Genomic DNA, 25,249 nt, shown 5'->3' with positions numbered 1-25,249 from the left:
TCAACCTAGTGAACTGTGATCTTTATTATGGGCTCGTTGCAGGTCGAGGCTCTGGCAAGACACAGATGAACCACCTAGGTACCCAGCTCCACCCAAGAGAGCTTCCCAGAGGAGGCAGGGTTTGAAGAGAAAGGGAAGTGAAGGAGGGCTCTGGGGAGGGTGACCCTGTAGGAGCGTCTGCCCACCACCAGCTCCACCCGCTGGCCCAAGTTTCCTAGGGCCCATCTGTTTCCCTTTCTTAGATCCTTCCCCACACCGAGGAGAAGAGGAATGTGGGAGCAGCTTGACTTTGGCATCTCAAAATGTACAGGCCTGCTCGGCTGCCGGACACTGAAGGGTGTTGGGAAGCTGGGTCTGGCTGAGGTCACTGATCCCTCTGGGGAGCGGAGGCCCACTGAGGGTGACCCCTCTGCCCGGGAGGACAGGCTGAGGAGGGGGAGGAGGAGGTTGATGACCCCAGCAGCACTGATAACGATTGGCCTGTACAAGGAAGCTGAGGCTCTGGCTGCTGGGCAACCTTTAAGTAGTTACCCAGTCTCTCTAGGCCTAAGTTTCCTCCACCAAAGCGGGATGGGGAGGGAGGCACTCTGGCCTTCCCCGGTACCGGGGAAGGGGGCGGGTCACTGACTCCCGCCCAGAGGTCTGCTCCACAGCACGGCCACGGGCATCTCACTGAAATACAGGTCGCAGTAATCATCTCTGCAGGACCAGAAGCCCTCCAGGGCCAGGGGCACTGGCCCCTTCTCTGTGGCAGGGAAACCGGAGGCAGGGGGCTTCTGCCCACCAGAGGCAGGCTGGCATCCAGCCCCGCTCTGAGGGTCCCAGCCTGGGGTCCCCGCCTCGGGCAGCCAACCCTGCAGGTCCTCCACCCTCACGTACGTCTCTTCCTGGCACCACCGGGCCGGATCCCTGGACCCCAAGGCCTGGTGGTCCTCTTCTTCCTCCTCCTCCTCCTCTTCCTCCTTATCCTTCTCCTTTCGGTGGGCAGCGGTCTTGTCAGGGATCTCGGGGGAGCAGATGATGGGGGAGATGGCTTCTTCAGAACTGGGCCCCAGGAGGCCCTTGGTGGCCCCAGCTCGGGCCACCTTGGCCTCTTCTCTCCAGAGGTGGGAATCCATCTTGGAAACTCCGGCCCAGGCCTGAAACAGGAGGAGAAATCCCAGCGGAAGGACATTAGTATGGTTCGTGGTCTGCTTCTTCCCACTAGAAAGGAAGCTTCTGGTGAGCAGGAAATACTTGGGTTTCTGTTGCCTTTCTCAATCAGTAGGCACTCAGTAAATTACAATTGTGGTATTTGTTAATCACTTTCTTTGTGCCAGGCACTGTACTAAGCCCCAGGGTGGATACAAGCAAATTGGGTTGGACACAGTCTCTGCCCCAGATGGGGCTCACAGTCTTAATCCCCGTTTTACAGATGAGGGAACTGAGGCCCAGAGAAGTAAAGTGGCTTGCCCAAGTTCACACAGCTACTACCTCTGCTACAGATAATAATTGTGGTATTTATTAAGCGCTTAGTAGGTGTCAAGCACTGTACTAAGTGCTGGGGCAGATACAAGATAATCAGGTCCCACATGGGGTTCTTAAACTGTACGCTCATTGTGGGCAGGGAATGTGTCTATCGTTGTATTCTCCCAGGCACTTAGTACAGTGCTCTGCATACGGTAAGTGCTCAGTAAATATGGATCACTGCCTGACAATGAGATCGAATCCCCATTTTGCCGATGAGGGACTTGAGATATGGAGAATTTCAATGCCTTGCCCAAGGTTTCACAGCAGACAAGTGCCAGATTAGAATCCAGGTCCTCTGACTCCCAGGACTGTGTTCTTTCCACTAGACCACACCACTCTCATACTATTACTACCCACCCAACTACCACCAGTTCTCTGGAGGGCCAAGGATTTTTTGTTTTTTTTGAGGTCCAAAACTTCCAGTGGTCTGTGGTGGGTCAGAGACACATGGTTTGGATCCTGCACTTCAGGCCTCCTCCTGGGACATTTTATGTAATTTGATGGTTGTCCCTTGGATGGGCCAAATGCTATATACCAGGACCCATTAATCACTGGTAATTTATTGAGCGCTTACTGGGTGTGGAGCACTGTTCTAAGTGCTTAGGAGTTGGTAGACACGGCCCTACCTTTGAGAAGCTTACAATCTATGGGAGAGACAGACATAAACAAAAGTTACAGACAGGGGAAGCATTAGAATATAATCTCCCTGTGGGAAGAGAACACATTATTCTCGTATTTCTGTTGCATCTCCCAAGGGCTTAGTACAGTATCACAGGCGCTCCATAAATACCATTTCTTCTACTACTGCTCCTACCCAGTTAGGCGGCTGTCGCCCCCCCGCCCCCCCGGACTCGACGGGGAGGCATCTTATCGCCATTTTCTGGATGAGGAAATGGGGGTGCAGAATGGAGGTAACACAGCAGCCCAGGGGTAGATTTGGGACCAAAACCCAGGTGCTTCGACTCCCACGTGCATACTCCTTCCACTGGCACACACTGCCTCCCCAAAGTGACCTGCTCGGGGATCGGTTGGGCAAGGATGGGCCAGGCTGGACGGATGCCAGGGTAATACCTGAAAGTTTCCGTTGTGCACAGCATAGAGGGGTTTGAAGAAGCCTGCTGGAGAAGGCACATTTTTGTAGAAAGTTCTCTTCACCCTGAAGGATGACAGAGCATGGGTTTGACTAAGGTCAAGGGTCACCCAGCCTTCCCACCCCCAGTCATGGGAGGCGGAAGACAACCTAGCATTTCTGGTCTTTTTTTACAAATACCACAAGTATTTGTTAAGCGCTCCAGGTACTGTACTAAGCATCGAGCTAGATACAAGATAATCGGGTTTGACACAATCCCTGTCCCACATGGGGCTCAAAGACTTAATCCCCATTTTATAAACAAGGTAACTGAAGCAAAGAGAAGTGAAGTGACTTGCCAAGGTCACACAGCAGACAGAGTGGAGGAGCTGGAATTAGAACCCAGGTCCTCTGACTCCCAGGTAAAGGCTCTTTCTACTAGGCCATGCTGCTTCTCTGTAAAACAAGTACTACCAATAACTGGTATTTGCTAAGATGGTCCTCCTGCTACTATTATTATTGTTGGTAATAATAATAAGAAGAAGAATAGTGGTATTTGTTAAGCTCTCACTATGTGCCAAGCACTGTACTAAGCATTGGAGAAGATACAAGATCATCAGTTCCAACATGGGGCTCACAGTCCCAGTCACAGTAGAAGGGAGAACAGGTATTTCACCTCCATTTTACTGATGAGGTAACTGAGGTCCAGAGAAGCGAAGTGACTTTCCCAAGGTCAAACAGCAGGCACGTGGTAGAGCCGTGACGAGAACCTAGGTCTCCTGACTCCAAGGCCCGCTTGGCCATGCTGCTTCTTGGTGAAAAATTACTTTCAACAGTTGGTTGTTTTCAAATCAGTAAGGGTTGGTGACCAGGCCTGCTGAAATCTTGTTCCACCAAAACCTCAAGTGGTTATTCATTCCCTTCTACATCAAGGAGGAAATCCTGACCATAGGCCTTGAGGCACTTGGTCAGCTTTCACCCTCCCACTTCTCCTCTCTAAAAATAATAATTGATTGTGGTATTTGTTAAGCGCTTTCTATGTGCCAGGCCCTGCGGTAGATATGAGCAAATTGCGACTACAAACAGTCCCTGTCCCACATGAGGCTCACAGTTTCAATCCCCATTTTCCAGATGAGGGAACTGAGGTCAGAGAAGTAAAGCGACTGGGCCAAGATCACATGGCAGGCAAACAGTGGAGCCGGGATTAGAACCCATGACTTCCAGGCCGCTGTTCTGAGCACTACGCCATGCTGCTTCTTTCGCCTCTCCCACTACACCCCAGTTGGCACGTTTTGCGCCCACCTCAAGCCAACGTGCTCACTGAGCCTCATTCTCATCCCCTTGCTCTCACCCTCCCCTGCCTGGAACTTCCTCCCCCTCTCACGCCTTCCCCTTGCCTGGAACTACCTTCCCCCTTCAAATCCGACAGACCACAACTCTCTCTATCTTCAAAGCCCTTCTGAAATCTCATCTCCCCGATTAATTTCTCTTTCCCCTCAGGTCTTATCCTCCCAGCGATCCTCTCAGCTCTTCTGCGTCAACTCTGCCCTTATGCACTCATGCCCACCAGCTGAAGGTCTGCGCCTGTCAATTTCTGTCCAAGAGGCCTTCTCTTATGAAGCCCTCATCTCCTCTTCTCTCCCTCCCTTGCCCTTGGATCTACACCCTTTATTCACCCCGTCCTCAGGGCCACAACACTTATGTTCTTACCTGTACCTAATTTATTTCCATTACCGTCTGTCTCCTCCTCTAGATTGTAAACTCATTATAAACAGGGAACGCGACTCCCAACTCTCTAGCGTCGTATTCTCCCAAGCGTTTAGTTCACTGCTCTGCACACCATAAGTACTCAATAAATAAGATCAATTGATTGCTTGACTTAGAAGCACAACTATTTTAAACCCCTCCTTGCCTTCATATTTACTTTTTTCTCTCTCTTCTCAGCACCTCCAGCATAGAACCTCAGAAAAGCCAGTGGCTGCGGGAGTCATGGTGGATTTTGAAGTACGAGGGGAAATTCTGCTCCTCCAGCCAGCCCTTCCTACTGACTTGGGGTTTTAGTCTGTGAATGTGGGCAGGGAATATGTCTACCAAACTCTGTTGTACCGTCCTCTCCCAAGTCCTTAGTGCAGCACTCTGCGCAAAGTAAATGCTCAATAAATACCACTGATGGATGGATAGATGGCATACTTGTCCTGGCCCCTTGGAGTGTTTTCATGTGTTAAGTCAGTCAATTGTATTTATTGAGCACTTACTGTGTGCAGAACACTGTACTAAGTGCTTGGGAGAGTATGCTATAACAATATAACAGACAAATTCCCAGCTTACAACAAGCTTACAGCCTAGAGGGGGAAACAGACATTAATAGAAATAAATAAAAGATGGATATGGACATAAGTGGTGTGGGGCTGGGAGGAGGAATGAATAAAGGGAGTAAGTCAGGGTGACACAGAAGGGAGTTCAAGAGAAAGAAAAGAGGGCTTAGAGAAGGCCTTTTGAAGGAGACATGCCTTCAGTAAGGTTTTGAAGGTGGGGGAGACTCATCATCTGTCAGATATGAAGAGGGAGGGCATACCAGGCAGAGCAGGACGTGGGTGAGAGGTCGGGCAGCGAGATAGATGAGATCGAGGTACAGAGAGAAGGTTAGCATTAGAGGAGCGAAGTGTGTGGGGTGGGTTGTAGTACGAGATTAGCGAGATGAGGTAGGAGGGGACAAGGGGACTGAGTGTTTTAAAACCAATGGTGAGGAGTTTTTGTTTGATGGGGAGGTGGATGGGCAACCATTGGAGTTTCCTGAGAAGCGAGGAAACACATTCTGAATGTTTTTGTAGAAAAATGATCTGGGCAGCAGAATGAAGTTTGGACTGGAGTGGGGAGAGACAGGAGGCAGGGAGGTCAGCAAGGAGGCCTATAGGGCAATCAAGGTGGGTTAGCATAAGTGATTGGATTAGCATGGTGGCAGGTTGGATGGAGAGGAAAGGGCAGATTTTAGTGATGTAATGAAGGTGGAACCGACAGGACTTAGTGCTGGACTGAATATGTGAGTTGAATGAGAGAGAGAAGTCAAGGATAACGCCAGAGTTACAGGCTTGTGAGACAGAAAGGTTGGTGATGTTGTCTACAGTGATGGGAGAGTGAGGGGGAGGACAGGGTTTGTGTGGGAAGATAAGGAGTTCTAGTTTAAAAATATTAAGTTTAAGGTGACAAGAAGACATCCAGGAAGAGATGTCTTGAAGACAGGAAGAAATGCAGAGAGGGAGACAGCAGACGGCAGAGAGGGAGAGACCAGGGTTGGAAAAGTAGATTTGGGTATCATCTAGAGGTGGTAGTTGAAGCCATGGGAGCGAATGAGTTCTCCGAAGGAGTGGGTGTAGATGGAGAAGAGAAGGGGACCCAGAACTGAACCTTGAGGGACCCCCACAATTAGGGTGTGGGAGGCAGCGGAGGCCCCCACAAAGGAGACTGAGAATGAGCAGCCAGAGAGATAGGAGAACCAGGAGAGAGAACTAGGGTCAGTGAAGCCGAGTTGGATAATATTTCCAGGAGAAGGAGGTGTTCCACAGGAGGAGGATGAGAATGGAGTAGAGGGCATTGGATTTTGCAAAAAGAAGATCATCAGTGACCTTTGAGAGGGTGGTTTCTTTGGAGCAAAGGGGATGGAAGCCAGATGGGACGGGGTCAAGGAGAGAATCGGAGGAGAGGAATTTGGGACAGCGGTTGTAGATAACTCTCTCAAAGAGTTCAGAGAGGAATGGTAGGAGGGAGACGAGGTAACAGCTGAAGGGAGCAAGGGAGGGGTTTTTTGAGGATAGGGAGATACGAGCAAGTTTGAAAGCAATGCGGGGGGAAGAAACCTTTGAAGAGTGAACAGTTGAAGATGGCATTCAGGGAGTTAAGTGCTTCATTGCTCCCTCGTGACCTTTTCCAGTCTTCCCCACACCTATATTAATCACCACTCCCCCCTGAAGGGAAGGATCCATGTCTAATTCCCACCTGTGAGTTCTTTCCCAGTGCTTAGTCCAGTGCTCTGCACACAGAAAGTGCTCAATAAATATCAATGATTGATTGACTGACACAGGATTTAAATGGAAATCCCCAGGTGGGCTGGGTTTCTCTTCCGGACCTGGTTGCCTTCCCATGAACTGACTGAAGCTCTAAGTACGGTGCTTTGCACACAGTAGGGGCTCAATAAATGCGATTGAATAAATGAATAAATGAACTGGCTATCTCGTCCCAAAGTGACCTCGTGGGTAGGGATGGTGCCTACCAAGTCCATTCATTCAATCGTATTTATTATGTGATTACAGTGTGCAAAGCACTGTATTAAGTACTTGGGAGAGTACAGTATAACAATAAACAGTCACATTCCCTGCCCACAACAAGTTTACAATTAAGCTTACTCTAAGTCTATTAGAGTAATAGAGTAATGGACTTTCCCAAGCCCTTCGAGCCCTTCTGCACACAGTAAGCGCTCAAGCAATTCCATTGATTGCTAGATTCATTCAATCACTCATTCAACTGTATTTATTGAGCGCTTACTGCATGCAGAGCACTGTACTAAGTGCTTGGGAGAGGACAATACAACAATAAACAGATTGATTGATTTCTTGACCTTCTCCACTTATTCCAAGACATCTTACTCCCATGTGGTCTCCCTAACCAATTTTCCACCTCTTGGCCTATGAGGAAGCATTGTGGTCTAGTGGAAAGAGCCTGGGCCTGGGAGTCAGAGGATCTGGGTTCTAATCCCACCTCCGCCACTTGTCTGCTGTGTGACCTAGGGCAAGTCACTTCACTCCTCTGGGCCTCGGTCACCTCATCTGTAAAATGGGGGTTAAGACTGTGAGCCCATGTGGGACATGGACTGTGCCCAACCTGATTACCTTGTATCTACCTCACTCAGTACATGTCTGGGACATAGTAAACACTTAACAAATACCATTAAAAAAAATCCCTCAACTCCACCCTCTCCACCAAACTCAACTCTCTTGCATCCTGTCCCGACAATGATTTCAAACCACCAACCCACAGCCTTGGATCCCCTCCACAATTTGCTTCCTCCTCTCCTGTATGCAGCTGAGGAGCTTGCTGGTAGAAATACAGACATCAGGCTGACCTGCTCAATCTTAAACTCATCCTCTCTGGCTATAACTTCAGGAGGCAGCATGGCCTAGTGGGTATAGCCCTGACCCATGAGTCTTAGAGGACCAGGGTTCTAATCCTGGCTCTGCCTCTTACCTGCTGTTTGACCTTTAGCAAGTCACTTCACTTCTCTGTGCCTTGGTTTCCTTATTGTAAAATGGAGATGAAATACCTGTTCTCCCTTCCTTTTAGTCTGTGTGCAACCTGATTACCTTGTATCCACCCCAGCATTTAGAACAATGCTTGACACCTAGTAGGTGGTTAACAAATACCCTAATTATTAATTACTATTAACTACTGCTCTCTCCTCTGTCCAGCGACAATTCTACCACTCCCTCAGCAAATTTCATGCCCACACCCATCAACTATTTCAGGCTTTTAACTCCCTCCTTGACCCTTTAATGCCTCCACCTCCCCTTCTCTTCTTCCTTTACTGCTTCTCCCCAAGTGGAATTTATTCTAGTGCCTGTCTTCCCCATTATCAATCAATCAATCTAAAGTATTTATTAAACCCTTAGTGTATCCAGAACACTGTAGTAAGTGCTTGGGAGAGCACAGTACAACAGAGTTGGTAGTTCCCTGTCCATAAGGAGCTAACAGTCTAGAGGGACCCCTGTAGATTGTTAGGTGTTTGAGGTCATGGATAGAGTCTACTAATTCTGTTGTTCCCTCCCAAGTGCTTAGTACAGTCCTCTGCACACAGTAAGCACTCAATAAATATGACTGACTGGTTGATTTTGGTTGCTTGGGACATTAAAAAGCAGGAGAGTTCTGAGGGCCCCATGGAGAAGTTTGCTGCCAGACTTTTGGAAGCTGTAGTGACCCTTCCCATGTCAGCAGGAGGTGCTCCCCCGAGGGGCTGCCATTATCACTGTGGCATTTGTTAAGAGTTTATTATGTGCCAAGCACTGTACTAAGCACTGGGGCAGATACAAATAATTTAAAATGTATAATTTATAGATAGGTACATAAGTGCCGTGGGGTGAATATCAAATGTCCAGAGGTCACTCTTTACTCTCAAAGACCCAAAGACCTAAAGGGGATGCAACAGTTAGCCAACAGAACCACCGGATTATCACTGCTAACAAACTCTCCTATAATCCTAATTTCTCTGACCTCACTCTGTCCTCTTCAATCCCCTTCCTCTAATCGACCCATCCCTGTCTTTTCTTCCCAACATTCCCTCTCCTCTCCTTCCACCCCACCCTTCCCCACCCAATCCTTGTCCTTTCTTCCCAGTGCCACCATTTGTCCCCCTCACTGGCCCCCGGCAACTCACTCCCATCCAAAACCCCCACTCCTCCCACTGTCTGCTCCCTCCAGCCCCCTCGCCAGAGCCTCAGTCAAGTGTGGCCTGTTGAATCCCTGCTCCATCATGGGAAAGCATCCCTTCATCCTTGACCTGTTCCTGACCCAATCATCATTCCTCCTTGCCAACACTGAAATCTGGCTCTCCCCAGACTACACAATCTCTCCTGTTGCTCTCTTCAGAGGGAGCCTCATCTTCTCCCACTCCCCCAGACTCACTGGGAAAGGGGGAGGAGTTGGCTTTCTTCTCGCTCCTCAATGCCATTTTCACACCATTCCATCTCCCCAATCTCTCTCTTTCCTTTCCTCTGAAGCCCATATCATCCACATCTACCAACCACTCAAAATAATGACCCAGCCACCTGCTCTATTGAGAAAATTGAAACCATCAGGCTTGATCTCCCTAAAATCTCCCCTGCCCCTCACCAGTCCCTCCCTCCTCCTGCCCCTTCTTTGACTCTCCCCTCTTTCCCAGCAGTATCTCAAGAGATTTACCACCTCCTCTCAAAATCCACCCTTTCCATCTGCTCCTCAGACCCCATCCCTTCGCACCTTATCAAAACAATTGTCCCCTCCCTTCTTCCCTCCCTGACTACCTTTTGCAACAGTTCACTTCCCAGTGGCTTCTTCCCCAATGCTTTCAAATATGCTTAAGTATCTCCTTTCCTAAAAAAACCCTAAAAAACCCCACTGCTTCATCCAGTTACCACCCCCTCGACATTCCTCTCCAAACTCCTTGAGCAAGTTATCTACACCACTGCCTCCATTTCCTCCCCTCCAATTCTCTCATTCATTTAATCATATTTATGAAATGCTTACTGTGTGTAGAACACTGTACTAAGTGCTTGGGAGAGTACACTACAACCATAAAAAGACAGATTCCCTGCCCAAAATGAGCCTCTCCTTGACCCTCCTCCAATCTGGTTTCTGCCCCCTTTACTCCATTGAAACCTCCCTCTCTAAACTCCCCAGTGGCATCCTTCTTGCCAAATCCCATGGCCTCTACTCCATCCTAATTCTCCTCGACCTTCTCAGCTGCTTTTGACACTGTGGATCACCTGCTTCTCCTGGAAACATTAACTAATCTTGGCTTCACTGACACTGTCCTCTCCTAGTTCTCCTCCTTGCTCTCTGGCCACTCATTCTCAGTCTCTTTCACGGGTTTCTTCTCTGACTTCCACCTTCTAACTGTGGGAGTTCCTCAAGACTCAGTCTGGGTTCCTTAGAGAGCTCATTCACTCCCCTGGTTTCAGCTACCTTCCCTATGCAGATGATTCCCAAACTTTCCATCTCCAGCCCTGAACTTTCTCCTCTGCAGTCGCATATTTCCTCTTGCCTTCAGAACATCTCTACAAGGATGTTTTGCTGACATCTCAAACTTAACATGTCCAAAACAGAACTCCTTATCTTCCCATCCTAATGCTGTTCTCCCTGTGACTTTCCCACCACTGTAGAAAACACCACCATCCTCCCTGTCTCGCAAGCCCATAAACTTGGTGTTATCTTTGACTCATCTGTCTCACCTACTCAGTGTGTCACTAAATCCTGTTGATTCAATCTTCACAAGATCATTAAAATCCCCCCTTTCCTTTCTATTCAAACTGCTACCCCGTTAATGCAAGCACTTATCCTATCCCGCCTTGACTATTGTCTCAGCCTCCTTGCTGACCTCCCGGCCTCTTGTCTCTCCTCACTCCAGTCCATACTTCACTCTGCTGCCTGGATCTTTTTTTTACAAAAACAGTCAGTCCGCGTTTCTCCACTCCTCAAGAACCTCCAGTGGTTGCCCACCCACCTCCACACCTAACAGAAACTCCTTATCTCCGGCTTTAAAGCAATCACCTTGCCCCCTCCTACCTCACCTTGCTACTCTCCTACTACAAACCAGCCTGCACACTTCCTCCTCTAGTGCTAACCTTCTCACCATATCTTGATCTTGTCTATCTTGCTGCTATCCCCTCACCCATGTCTTCCCCCCTTTCATATCCAAAAAACCATCACTCTCCCCAACTTCAAAGCCTTATGAACATCACATCTTCTCTAAGAGGTCTTCCCTAACTAAGCCCTCATTTCCTCTAACCCCTCTCCTGTATTGACTATGCAAATGGATCTGTCCCTTTTAAAACACTTGTTATTCACCCTCTCCTTAGCCCCACAGCACTCACGTGTACATATCCATAAATTATTCTCATGTCTGTCTTCCCCCCTAGACTGAAAGCTCCTGGTGAGCAGAGAATGTGTCTACCAAGAAACAGCATGGCCTAGTGGCAAGAGCATAGGCCTGAGAAGCAAAGAACCTGGGTTCTCATCCCGTCTTTGCCAATTGCTTTCTGGCTGATTTTGGGCAAATGGCTTAACTTCTCTGTGACGCAGCTTCCTCAACTGTAAAATGAAGAATCGATGCCTATTCTCCCTCCTAATTAGATTGTGAATTCCAGGTGGGACAGGGACTGTATCCAGTCTGATTAACTTGTACCTACCCCAGCACTTAGAACAGTGCTAGACATGTAGTAAGTGCTTAACAAATACTATTTAAAAAAACAACTGTCATACTGTACTCTCCCAAGCACTTAGTACAGTGCTTCAAACACAGTATGTGCTCAATAAATACCACTGATTGACTGACTTACCTGCAGAAGGATACTTTCCAAGCGCTTAGTACTCTGCACACAGTAAGTGCTCAATAAATATGAATGAATGAATGATACAGGAGGGACATAAGAAAGAATTTCCTGTAAGGAGAAAATCTCCAGGACCAACCAGGATAGGGCACCCTTAGTGGTGAGGGAGAGGCAGGGCAGGGACTATTGGGTCGGGGACACTGACCTCTGGGTAGGTCCAGAAGGGCTCCCTCCCACCCCACTTCCTCCCGCCACCCAGTGTCACTTTTGGAGACCGAGTTCTAAGCATGAGTCCCAGTGTCACTTGAGGGCTGGGCCAGGAGATGTCTTCCGGCCCCCGGGGCTGGCCTCCTACCTGGGGGAGAGCTTGACCACCAGGTAGGGCAGGATGATGAGGGAGAGCAAAATGGACAGGAAGGTGACCGTGGGGAAGGGCTGCTCCCCGGCTGCTGGAGGAGGAGACGAGTCTGGAAGACACAGAGAGAGGGGGAGTCGGGGGTGGAACTGCAATCAGGGTTTGGGGTGGCAGAGGTGGCAGTGGTAGAACCACCGGGGTGGACCAAGCTGCTCCGAGGCCCAGGGGTGAAGAACCCAAGACAGGGCTCCAGTCTCCGATGCCAGGGTCTCTGAAATCCTTGGTTTCCCAGCTCCTCTGGGGGCTTCGGGGGGGCCTGAGGTTTGGCGCCTGGTCCTGGCACGTGTCCTTGAGGGAAACCAAGGGGGAGACTGTGTCCAGACAGGCAGGGAGAGCCCAGCCTGAGGCCCACCGGACGGGGTCCTGGGCGACTCTGATCTCAGGGTCGATGGGTGCCCCCCGGAAGTGGAAGACGGCATCCATGGTGGCCCCAAGCCGGCCTCCCCCAGGCTGGGCCCAGGGACTCAGACCAGGCCGTACCCAGTGAGGAGAGCCCCCCGTGACTTCCTGTCCACACCTCCAGGTTGGTGGGGGAGGATGTCTTTTCCTCCCTAGCAACCCCTCAGGGCCAGGGCCCAGCCCCGGGCAGCCCCTCTGGAAGACAGCCAGCCCCCTACCCGGGGTCTTCTCTTTCTTAAAATCACCGCCCCCGCCCCTGAGGCTGGATCTCTGCCTTCCATCCCGGGTCTACCGGACCCGGTGACCTCTGGCTGACCCGAGCGAGCGGCTGGCTTCGTGGCAGGTGGCCAGCACTGGCGTGTGTCCCCGAGTGAGAGTCAAGCCCGCTTGGAGATCTGAGGAGGAAGCTAGTGGAGATGGACTGTCACAAAGAAGACTGAGATGGCACCGCTCTGGAGGGTCCCGGGGCTCAGAGCTGCTTCTGAGATCCCATCAGTCACCTCGCCATCAGGGTCACGTTTTGACCTGCTGCGGGTGGGGATGGAGCCCAACCACCTGAGGTCGACTGGCGGGGACATGGGCCAGCGGATTTCACCCCCAGAGGTGGCTTGAGGCAGGTACACTCCTAGCCTCAGGCACAACCTCCCCGGGGTGACAGGGGCCGCCATCTGCTGAGGGATGCCCAAGCCCCATGCTGGGAATGGCACAGCAAGGGCAAGTTGTTTCAAGGGTGGCATTTGTTCATTGTCAAGTGGGGCCAATGCTGGGGGCAGATAGAAGGTAATCAGGTTGGACAGGAGTCCTTGTTCTAACTGGGGCTCACGATCAAAGAGGGAGGGGGGTGATCTGGGTGTGCCCGCATGTTGTTCCGGTGGTATGGCGCCCGAGGGTATGGGGGAAGTTGCATCTCCCTGCTGGAATCCCAGAGAAGGAAGCGTGTCCACTCAAGGCGGATCCCTCATGGCTCAGCTCCATCCAGCTGCGGCCGGAGGGAGGCAGCCGCGGGGACCTGGCTTCCCTCTGTCCCCACCCTGGGGGGTCCACCCAAGGACGAGCTCAGGCAGAGGCGGGGTGGAGCCCGGAGGCTGCCGGGAGGGGACGCCGGGTGGCCACACAGGCCCTGGAGAGCGGGTGACAGCCCGACCCTCCTTACCTGGTGGGATGGGGCAGCGGAAGGCCAGAGGACGGCTCCAGTGGCTCCAAGGGCCGGCGTACTCCGGGCTGGTCGGCCGCTGGCTGGGCCTGCAGCGCAGTCTGGCCTGGTACATGGCTCCGCTGGCTTTGAACTCGAAGGCTTCGAGGACCAGCCACGTCACCCCACCGATGTCATTCTTACGCCGTGACATCTGAGGGGCAGCGGTCACCAGGAATGGGAGTGGGAAAGCGTTACGTCTCACCAGACGGCGGCGAGGGAAGAACTCCACAGTGGCACCACCCCCAATAACAATAATAATAATAAATTGTTTATATTTATTATATATTAGTATATGTACTTATATTAAATGTGATAATAAATTATCGTTATTATTATTATGGTACTTAAACGCTTACTGTGTCCTAAGCACTGTTCTAAACTCTGGGGTAGATACAAGTTAATGAGGTTGGACAGAATCTTAATCCCCATTTTACAGATAAGGAAACCGAGGCCCAGAGAATAGCAATAATAATGATGATGATGGTATTTGTTAAGCACTTAATCTGTTCCAGGTACTGTACTAAGCGTTGGGGTAGGTACAGGTAATCGGGTTGGACAGTCCCTGTCCCACATGGGGCTTACAGTCTTGATCCTCATTTTCCAGATGAGGGAACTGAGGCCCAGAGAAGTGAAGTGACACAGGTCACACAGCAGACGAGCGGCAAAGCCGGGATTTGAACCCATAACCTTCTGACTCCCAGGTCCCTGCTCTATCCACTAGGCCACTCCTCCGCCCCAGGAGTGACGGGGGGTAACGGGCAGGCCGTGAACCCCCTCGAGGAGTTCTTACCTCCCAAGGCTCCTCTATCTTCTTGAAGTCGAGCTGGTAGCTGAGGTGTCCAGCCAAGGCCTGGAGTGGAGGCTGCCAGGAAATGACACAGCTCCAGCTGCTGACGTTGCTCTTCAGTTCAGTGGGACAGTCTGGCTTGACTGAAATGGGTGGGAGGGGGAAAGGTGCCCTGATTTGTGACCTGGAGGCATCGGTCCCCGGCCCCAGTTGGCCCAGAGGAGGCGGCGAGGCATGATGGGGTAAGAGGAGTCGTCCTGAACCACGTGAGGTCAGGTCAAAGGCAGGGGAAACCGGGAAAGAAGCAGGCCCAGATCTCCAGGAAACAGGGTCCGCGGGCCAGGGGGGTTGCCACTGAGTCATCTAGCCCAACCCCCGGCCTCTGGCCCCCACCTGGACACTTACTGTTCAGCCGGGGCAGGTACAGGGTGTCCATGTGGTAAACGACATTGGTCCCGCGAAGGGAGACGTTGAATTGGTCCCACGATGTGAACACATTGGGGGCTTGACAGGTGGACATGAGCAGGGCAGGGGTGGGAGCCAGGCCTGGCTGGACGGGGCACGCAAACTCGTATGGCAACAGATTGCTACAACGACCAGGTGTGGTGGGAGCTAAGGGGGTAAGCTCCGAGTGCGGGGCGGGGGGGGGGGTTTCTCCTCGACCCTGTTCCCCGCCAAGCCCACAGGCTCCCTTCTTCAAACCTCCTCCATCCTCACCCCAAAGCTCTCCTCCCCATCCCGTCCAGCCAAGAGCGCCCCCTCCCCTCCCCGGGCCAGGACGATGGCTTGGTGCCCCCGGAGTCGGCCGGAAACCCTCGGCCCGGTCCTTACTGGACAAAATGGATCCGGAAGGGTCCATCCTCCACCGCCGTGGGCCCGGGGCTGGTCCAGTTGCAGTTGAGCTTGTATTGGTAGTTGTTCAGGCAGGTCAGGTTCCCAGGCAGGTGGGCTCCGGGAGAGAGGGGAAGGACGGTCAGCTTTGAGCTCGGCCGGGGACGCCTGGGGTTCTCCCCTCCCCTGCCCCCCTCCCGGTGCCAGGGTAGGTCAGCAGCTCAGAGCGGGAACACAAAGACTCTGACCCTCACGGCTCACCCAGCCCAGGATTCAATCTCCAACAGGAACCTTGGCAGAACTGGGTGCCGGTCACTCTGTTGGACACCCAACCTTATTCATTCAATCATATTTACTGAGTGCTTACTGTGTGCAGAGTACCATACTAAGTACCTGGGAGAGTATATTGCAACAATCAACAGACACATACCCTGCCCAAGATGAGCTTACAACCTTACAGTTAGGGGGTGAATCAACCAATCAATTGTATTTATTGTGCTTACTGTATGCAGGGCACTGTACTAAGTGATTGGGAGAGTACAAACAACAATATAATAGACACATTCTCTGCCCACAATGAGCTTACAGTCTAGAGGGGGAGACAGAATGTAATATAAAATTAATAAATTATGGATATGGGCAGAAGTGCTATGGGGTTGGGGGTGGGGGTGGTGAATAAGGGAGCAAGTCACAGAAGGGAGTGGGGAAAAGGGAAATGAAGAATTAGTCAGGGAAGGCTTCTTGGAGGAGATGTGCCTTCAATAAGGCTTTGAAAGAGGGTCGGCAGGGGTGTGGCGGGGTGGGGGGAGAATAATTGTCGGATACGAAAAGGGAGGGCGATCCATTCCAGAGACAGGATGTGGGCGAGAGGTCTGCGGCGAGATAGACTAGATCGAGATGCAGTGAGAAGGTTGGCATTAGAGGAGTGAAGTGTGCGGGCTGGGTTGCGGTAGGAGAGTAACCAGGTGAGGTAGAAGGTATCAAGGTGACTGAGTGCTTTAAACCCAATGGTGAGGAGTTTCTGTTTGATGCGGAAATGGATGAGCAACCACTGGAGGTTCTTGAAGTGGGGAAACTTTCATTCATTCGATCATATTTATTGAATGCTTACTATACTGTACTAAGTGCTTGGAAACATGGGAAATGTGGACTGATCGTTTTTATAGAAAAATGATCTGGGCAGCAGAGTTAAGTATGAATTGTACATTCCAAGCTCTTAATACAGTGCTTTACACACAGTAAAAGTTCAATAAATATGATTGAATTAATGAATGAATGATTGGTTGATTGAGGGAGGGGAGGGGAGCAGGGAGGAGGAAGGGGGATGGAGGAAGAGGGGAATGGAAAGGAGTCCCGCTTGAGCCCTCAGGTGGGTGGTGGTAGCCACCGGGGGTGAGACACCTATGTGGTGGGTGGCCTCAGAGCCAGGGATTGACCTATCTATAAGGAGTGAGGGGCATGGCCTCAGAGCCAAAAATTGGCTTCTAATAATAATAATAATGGTATTTGTGAAGCACTTCCTATGTGTCACTCACTTTACTAAGGACTGGAGTGGATATGAGCAAATTGAGTTGGACACAGTCTCTGTCTCACATGGGGTTCACAGTTTCAATCCCCATTTTACAGATGAGAGAACTGAGGCCCAGAAAAGTGAAGTGACACAAGTCACACAGCAGGCGAGCAGCAGAGGTGGGATTTGAACCCATAACCTTCTGACTCCCAGGCCCGGGTTCTATCCACTATGTCATGCTGCTTCTCTATATAGGGGGGTGGGTCCTCTGTGTGAAGGGAGCAGCTTCAGATATGGAGACTGACGTTTATATAGTGGGTGGAGCCTTGGAGGGCAGGGCCTCAGAGGTAAAGGTGGAGCTGCACCTGCAGCATGTTGTAGTGGCTAGAGCACAGGCCTGGGAGTCAGAGAGGGTCATGGGTTCTAATCCCACCTCCGCCACTTGCCTGCTGTGTGACCTTGGGCAAATCACTTCACTTCTCTGGGCCTCTGTTCCCTCAACTGGAAAATGGGGATTGAGACTGTAAGCCCCACATGGGACCAACCTGATTTGCTGGCATCCACCCCAGTGCTCAGTACAGTGCCTGGCACAAAAGCAAGCGCTTAACAAAATACCACAATTATTATTATTATTTTGGGGTGTCCCTGCCCCACTCCCGCTCCCACTCCTCACCTCCCTGTGGTCCTGGGACGGTCGAAGTGGCCCAGAACAGGAGCTGCAATGGCCACATCCTCATGGTTCCGCCTGAGGGGACCCCTGAAACACACCGATGCTGCGTCAGCCTCCCCGGGGTCCGGGGTCAGTCTGTCCATCCCCAAGCTTCCTCCCTCGGCCCACCAACTCCACTACTCTCTCTCCACTCCCTGCCTTGGATGGCCTGATAATACCACAAGCCCTCACTGCCCCTCTTCCTTTCATTCATTCAGATGTATTTATTGAGCACTTACTATGTGCAGAGCACTGTACTAAGCGCTTGGGAAAGTACAATACAGCAATAAACAGACACATTCCCTGCCCACAATGAGTTTACAGTCTAGAGGGGGGCAGACAGACATCAATAGTAGAGATAAATAAATGACAGATATGGACATAAATGCAGTGGGGCTGGGAGGGGGGAAGAAGAAAGGGAGCAGGTCAGGGTGACCCAGAAGGGAGTGGGAGAAGAGGAAAGAGGGGGCTTAGTCAAGGAAGGCCTCTTGGAAGAGATGGGCCTTCAGTAAGGCTTTGAAGGAGGGGAGAGTGGTTGTCTGTCAGATTTGAGGAGGAAGGGAGTCCCCAGCCAGAGGCAGGATGTGGGTCAGGGGTCGGCGGCTTGTCCTCTCAGGTGTCCTGGCCTGACCCCAGGCCCCTGAGGGAGAGAGAGAGGTAGACCCCATCCCCATCATCATCATCCTCATCATCAGTGGTAATAATAATAATGACCATTATTGTTCATTAATAATAATAATAATAATAATAATGTTGGTATTTGTTAAGCACTTACTATGTGCAGAGCACTGTTCTAAGTGCTGGGGTAGATACAGGGTAATCAGGTTGTCCCACGGGAGGCTCACAGTTAATCCCCATTTTACAGATGAGGTAACTGAGGCACAGAGAAGTTAAGTGACTTACCCAAAGTCACACAGCAGACATTTTGGGGAGCTGGAATTAGAAGCCAGGACCTTCTGACTCCCAGGCCTGGGATCTAGCCACTAGGCCATGCTGCTTCCCAGTGTTTGAGACTGTGAGCCCAACGTGGGACCGATCCGATTTGCTCATATCCAACCCAACTCTTAGTACAGAGCCTGGCACATAGTAAGCGTGCAACAGATACCATAATAATAAAAATAATCGCTATTTTACAGTTGAGGGAACTAAGGCCCAGAGAAATGAATAAGAATAATGGATAATTCCTTGCCGGCAGGAATCATGTCTACCAACTCTTTTGTATTGCCTCTCCAAAGCACTTAGCGCCATGCTTTGCACATAGTAATTGCTCAATAAATGCCCCGGATGGATGGGAGGATGGATGACTTCTGGTTCCAGCTCTGCCTCTTGCTGGCTGGGCGGCCTTGGGCAAATCATTCCACCTCTTTGGGCTTCAGTTTTCCCATCTGTGAAATGGGGCTGAAAATAATTACACACACACACACACACGCACCCGCTCACAGAAATACCATGAGGATCTCAGGGCTTCAGGGAAGAACTCCCTGAGTCCAAGTCAGTAAGTCCGTCAGCCATATATACTGAGAGCTTACTGGGTGCAGAGCACTGTACTAAGTGCTTGGGAGAGTACAGTATAACCAATATATTCCCTGCCGGTTGAGTAGCACTATCTTGGTTAATATTATGATTGGAAATTCATTCATTCACTCAGTCATCTTTATTGAACACTTACTGTGCGCAAAGCACTGTACTAAGGGCTTGGGAGAGTACTAATTCTAATCCCGCTCTGCCACTTGTCAGCTGTGTGACTTTGGGCAAGTCACTTAACTTCTCTGTGCCTCAGTTATTTCATCTGTAAAATGGGGATTGAGACTGTGAGCCCCACCTGGGACAACCTGATTCCCTTGTATCTTCCCCAGTGCTTAGAACAGTGCTTGGCACATAGTAAGCGTTTAATAAATACCATTGTTATTATTACTACTATATAATAATCAGCAGACACGTAATAATTAGCAGACACATTCCCAGCCTAAGAAGCTTCACCCTACCTTCCTCCCCTCCGTCACTCCCCAGAGCTGTGGCTAAGGTGTCCCGCTCCGCACTGGTCCCCGTCCTCAGAGCAGGCCAGGGGCTGCACAAGGAGTTTCCGACTACTCTCCACGGTTGGTTGTCAAGCACAGGAATGGGAGGACCAGCGTTGTTTCTGCCTGTTGTGGTTGTTTCTGGGTGGATGCAGGGCTGCTGGCGAGGGGGACTCCCCCCTTCAACCCTGAGGGCTCTCTGGGGGCAGCCCCTTGTGCCTGCAGAACCGGGGGGGACCGGGAGGGCACGGGTTCCAGCCTCCCAGAGGCCGGAGTGGGCAGATGGTCTGCCCTCCCGGGATTAGGGCTCTAAATTGGACCCAGCTCAGTCTCCAAACTGAAGAAACAGCTTCTGACTTTGACCCCAAGGGGGTTCAGGGCGGGTGGGGATGGGTGGGAGTCGGGGGTTCATTCATTCACCTTCACTTCATTTCACTTCTCTGGGTCTCGATTACCTCATCTGGAAAACGGGGATTAACAGTGTGGGCCCTATGTGGGATAAAGACTTTATCCAACACAACTTGAATCTACCCCAGCACTTAGAATGGTGCTTGGCAAATAGTAAGCGCTTAACGAGTACCATAATTATTATTATTATTCAGTCATATTTATTGAGCTCTTACCGTGTGCAGAGCAATCTACTAAGCACCTGGGAGAGTACGATACAACAATAAACAGGCATATTCCCTTCCTCTCTACCCAGGAGCCCTGTTTCCCTCCAGTCTCTACTGATCCATGAGGACGGGGCACCTGCAGTATTTGCAGAGTGCTTACTAAGGGCCAGCACGGTATTAAACGCTGGGGTAGATACATCATCGTCATCCATCTCCCTTCTCTGATTGCCTCTCCTCCAGATTGGGGCCACTGAAAACCTGGCTGATAGCCCTGGGGCTCTCAGAAGCCAAGGGGAAAGTAGGGGCTCAGCATGAGAACTGTGTCAGTTGTAGGGGCTAACTGTACTAACCGCTAGGGAGAGGACAAGAGAACAATGAAGAGACACTTTCTCTAACCACGATGAGTTTACAATCCAGAGGGGGAGGCAGACATTACTAGGAATAAATAAATGACAGACATCTGTGCTGTTGTGGGGCCTCCCCCTGGCTGGCACGCTTTCGATCAGCAGCGACCCTCCCCAGCCCCGCTGACCAGCTGGTCGAGTCCGGCCCTTGGAGCGGCTCTGCGGTTGTTGGGGGCTTTCCTTTCGGAAACTCCCCCTCCCCATCCCCCCCGGCCCGGGTCTGACCCTCAGCTGGGGTTCCAACGCTCGGCGCATTTAGGACCTGGGTTCTAATCCCGACTCTGCCGCTTGTCTGCTGTTTGACCTTAGGCAAGTCACTTCACTTCTCCATGCCTCAGTTCCCTCATCTGTAAAATGGGGATTAAGACCGTGAGCCCCCAGTGGGACAACCCGATTACCTTGTGGAACAGTGCCTGGCACGTAGTAAGAGCTTAATTCATTCAATCGTATTTATTAAGCGCTTACTGTGTTCAGAGCTCTGTACTAAGAGCTTGGGAAAGTATAACACGACAATAAACGGTGACAGCTCACAGGTTAGAGGAGGGAAGAGACAGACAGCAATACAAATGAACAGACATCATTACAATTAATAAAATTGCAGATATAAGCACCATAGTTCTTCTTATGCCACATTCCCACGCGGTGCCAGGCCCAGCCCTGGACAAGTCACCGCATCAGGGTTGGGGGTGGGGGTCGTCCTGAGCGGGGATGGGGGGAGGAGACCCCCTTCGCGGAGCCGAAGCCGCTGCCCAGCCCGGCTGGCCGGGGCTGCCCCTGACGTTGGCAGGGACTTGTCCGAACCACCCGCTAGGACCCTCGGGGTGGGGAGGTAGAGGCAGGCGCGCTCGGACGACCTCACCTGTCCTCCGGGGTGGTCCCGAGGTCCCGGGGGGGGCCGGGGGCTGGTGGACCCGGACGGAGGTAGCCTCGAACTCCCGGCCACGAGGTCCTGGAGGCCGCTGAAGGTGGGGAGGGGGGCCAGGAGGCAGGGGGTCGATGTCTGGGGGTGGGGGGCGAGGGCTGGGAGAGAGGGAGGGACGGGGGCGGGGGGGTCGCTGGAGGGCCAGCGTTACTCACCGCCCGGGGGCGGAGGGCAGGGTGCGAAGCGCCTCTTCCAAGGAAGGGCTGAGAAAGCCTCGGGTTTTCGAAAATGAGTGGGCAACCTCCCTTCTGAGTGGAAGAGAGGGCGGGCGGGGAGGTGGGGGCTCCCGGCTCTGGACCCCGCCTCCCCCCGCCCCCCGGGCCCGCCCCCCGGGCCAGGGTCTGCCCCCTGGCCCGCATACCTCCCTCGGGGCGGAAAAAGGTTGAGAGATCTGATCAGATGTGGCTCTGTCTACATCGCCTCCCCAGCTCCACTGCCAGGGAGGCAGGGGCAGGAGACACCCCCCAACCACCACCACCATCCTCCCCAGAATGGGGGTCTCCCATCCCCTGTGCTGGCAGGGTGGGGGGAGATCTCTGCTTGGAGAGGAGAACCATGGGCCCCCAGGACCCCTTCCAGCCCTGCACACAAGCCCGTGGCCCAGATCTGGCAATCTTGACTTCCTGACACGAGGGGTGGCACTTATCTGGGCTGGTTATGCCATCTCCGAAGTGCTTCCTCCAGGCCAGGCCGTCTACTAAGCGCTGGGTACAGGAAAGGAGATAATCGGGCCTGTCCCCATCCTTCCCGGGGGTCACCGTCTAGGTCGGGGAGGATGGACATGCAGATGCCGACCAGAGAAGGGAACTCAATCAGCCTCAAGCAACCGGACCCAGCGACTGCCCGTCAGGGGCCCGGCAGAAAGGCTGCCATGGCACTGACCTAGGCACAGTCTGCAGCGGGCTGGAGCTGGGAGGGACCGCTGAGCCAACCCCCTACCTCCAGGCCGGAAAATGAAGAAGAATTGTGATACTTGTTAAGCACTTACTATATAGTCAGGGTATTGAAGCACTTACTACATGCCAGGCACTGTACTGAGCCCCGGGGTGGATACAAGCAAATCTGGTTGGACATAGTCCCTGATCTGCATAGGGCTCACAGGCTTCCTCCCCATTTTACAGATGAGGAAACTGAAGCAGACTTGTGAAGTGACTTGCCCGAGGCCACAGAGCAGAGAAGTTGGTGGAACTGGGAGATTAGAACCCAAGACCTTCTGACTCCCAGGCCCGTGCTTTATCTTCTACGCCATGTTGTGTCTCATGTGCCAAGCACTATTCTAAACGCTGGGGCAGAAAGAAGTTAAACAGGTGGGGCACACAGTCCCTGTACCACATGGGCTTCACAGTATTAATCCTCATTTTACAGATGATGTAATTGAGGCACAGAGAAGTGAAAAAGAAGAATTATGGTATTTGTTAAGCACTTACTACGTTCCAAGCCCTGTTCCTAGCCCTGGGGTAGAAATAAATTGATCAGGATAGACCCACTCCCTGTCCCCCATGGGGCTCACAGTCTCAATCTCCATTTCCCAGATGAGATAACAAGTACAGAGAAGTGAAGTGACTTCCCCAAGGTCACACAGCAGACAAGCGGCAGAGCTGGTATTAGAACCCAAGTCCTTCGACTCCCAGACCTGGGCTCTTTTCACTAGGCCACACTGTTTTTTCAGTGGAAATGGAGATGTGCTAGAGTGATGCCATCCTGAGATAGCCCCTCATCCTGCCTTGCCCAGGACTCTGAGTGGGACATAAGGACACTTGGACGCTTAGACATCAGATGCTGTCTGTTAGCTGCCTTCCTGGAAACCTTCCATCATGGTTAGGGTTGGACTAATCATCACCCCTGACTCTCCCCTCTCCATCCCTAAGTCTCCCCCAGTGACCTAGCATGGACCATCCAATACCCCTGACTTTCCTTTCTCCATCCCTCGCTCCTGTGACCCAGCACAGACCACCCATCATCCCTGACTCTCCCGTGACCTAGCACAGACCCACCAACATTCCTGACTCTCCCCTCTTCAACCCTGACTCCCCAGTGACCCAAAACAGACCATCCAACTCCCGTCTCTCTCCTCTCCCTCCCTGACTCTCCCTTAGTGACCCAGCACGGACCATCCAACACCCCTGACTCTCCCCTTTCCATCCCTGACTCTCCCCGAGTGACCCAATCTGGACCATCTACCACTCCTGACTCTTCCCTTTGCATCCCTGACCCTCCCACATTAACCCAGCTTGGACCAGTCAAAAACCGCTCACTCTCCCCTCCTGGGAACCCCAGGAGCTGGGGTTCTGATGTCATGAACTGGAAACAGTTCAGAAAGGTCACAAAGGGCCCAAACTCCTGTCACCCAGGTCCTGATTCCTGCCAAACTAGGGGAGGAAGCTTCTGTGTCCCTCCATCTCATTAATAAACCCCAATCCCCTGCCAGAAGCTGAGGGGACAGGGAGAGGCCAAAGTCCACTTCCAGGCAGTGAAGGAGAATCAATCAATCCCATTTATTGAGCGCTCACTGTGCCCAGGGGACTGTACTGAGCACTTGGGAGAGTACAATCTAATAGAGTTGATAGAAACATTCCCCACCTGCAACGAGTTTGCAGGCTAGGCGGTGAGACAGACATTAATATAAATCAATTAAATTATGGAAATAGACATAAGTGCGATGGGGCTGAGGGAGGGGTGGATAAAGGGCGCCACTCAAAGTACAAGGGCTACACAAACAGGAGTGGGAGAAGAGGAAATGAGGGCTTAGTCGGAGATGTGCGTATAATAAGGCTTTGAAGATGGGGAAAGTGATCATCTGTCAGATATGAAGAGGGAGGGTGTGGGCGAGAGGTTGGAGGCGAGATAGACAAGATCGAGGTGCAGTGAGTAGGTTGGCATTAGAAGAGCAAAGTGTGTGGGCTGGGTTGGAGTAGGAGAGCAGAGAGGTAATGAAGGAGGGGACTAGGTGATTGATGGCTTTAAAGCCGATGGGCAAGAGTTCCCGTTTGATGCAGTGGTGGCAGGGCAACCATTGGAGGTTCTTGGACTGAACGTTATGGAGAAAAATGATCCAGGTGGCAGAGTGAGGTAGGGACTGGAGTGGGGAGAGACAAGAAGCAGGGTGGTCAGCAAGGAGGCTGATAGAGTAATCAAGGTGGAATAGGATGAGTGACTGTATTAACAGGGTAGCAGTTTGGATGGGGAGGAAAGGGGGAATTTTAGCTACATCTCTGCCTAGACCAGTGCCATGGCAGTTTCCGTCGTGCCCCCAACGGGCAGACGCTGGGTCCGGATGCCCGAGGCTGATTGAGTTCCCTTCTCTGGTCCGCATCTGCGTAACCATCCTCCCCGACCTAGACGGTGACCCCCGGGGAGGATGGGGAAAGGCCTGATTATCTTCTCCTGTACCCAGTGCTTAGTACACGGTCTGGCCTGGAGGAAGCGCTTCGGAGATGGCATAATCAGCCAAGATAAGTGCCACCCCTCATCAGGAAGTCATTCATTCATTCAATAGTATTTATGGAGCGCTTACTATGTGCAGAGCACTGTACTAAGCGCTTGGAATGAACAAGTCGGCAACACAGTCCCTGCCGTTTGACAGGGAAGTCACGATTGCCAGTTCTTAATGCCCATTTTCCAGATGAGGTAACTGATGCAGAGATAAGTGACTTACCCCAAGTCACACAACGCACACCTTGATGGAGCAGAGAATAGAACCCACCACCTGACTCCCAAGACTGTGCTCTTTCCACTGAGCCACGTTTCCCCCCTCTAAGACTGTAAGCTCATTGTGAGCAGGGAATGTTGTCTATTG

At 51.8% G+C, this 25,249-nt stretch overlaps 1 protein-coding gene across 1 annotated transcript; it reads right to left on the bottom strand.

The window, feature by feature from the left end:
• LOC103165800 (interleukin-9 receptor-like) lies at window positions 1-21,490 on the bottom strand. Its single transcript, XM_029049247.1, has 9 exons — window positions 21,391-21,490; window positions 17,460-17,543; window positions 15,277-15,394; window positions 14,851-15,032; window positions 14,449-14,588; window positions 13,617-13,809; window positions 12,005-12,116; window positions 2,581-2,665; window positions 1-1,139 (listed from the first exon to the last, which is right to left on the bottom strand). Exons 2-9 carry the CDS (start codon window positions 17,521-17,523, stop codon window positions 621-623), a joined length of 1,413 nt encoding a protein of 470 aa, XP_028905080.1. The 5' UTR covers window positions 17,524-17,543; window positions 21,391-21,490; the 3' UTR covers window positions 1-620.
• Window positions 21,491-25,249: the final 3,759 nt, after the last annotated feature.

This window comes from Ornithorhynchus anatinus, chromosome 21 (assembly GCF_004115215.2).
Source record: "Ornithorhynchus anatinus isolate Pmale09 chromosome 21, mOrnAna1.pri.v4, whole genome shotgun sequence".
NCBI classification, from domain to species: Eukaryota; Metazoa; Chordata; class Mammalia; order Monotremata; family Ornithorhynchidae; genus Ornithorhynchus; species Ornithorhynchus anatinus.
Note: the sequence above shows the minus strand (reverse complement) of the source record. Positions and strands in the feature narration are given on the sequence as shown.

Coding starts and splice junctions, on each gene's coding strand:
- LOC103165800 (XM_029049247.1), bottom strand. CDS start 17,523: ATGAGGATGTGGCCATTGCAGCTCCTGTTCTGGGCCACTTCGACCGTC. Junction 13,810..14,448: donor AGATAGAGGAGCCTTGGGAG/GTAAGAACTCCT, acceptor GCTGCCCCTCAG/ATGTCACGGCGTAAGAATGA. Junction 12,117..13,616: donor CCGCTGCCCCATCCCACCAG/GTAAGGAGGGTC, acceptor TGTGTCTTCCAG/ACTCGTCTCCTCCTCCAGCA.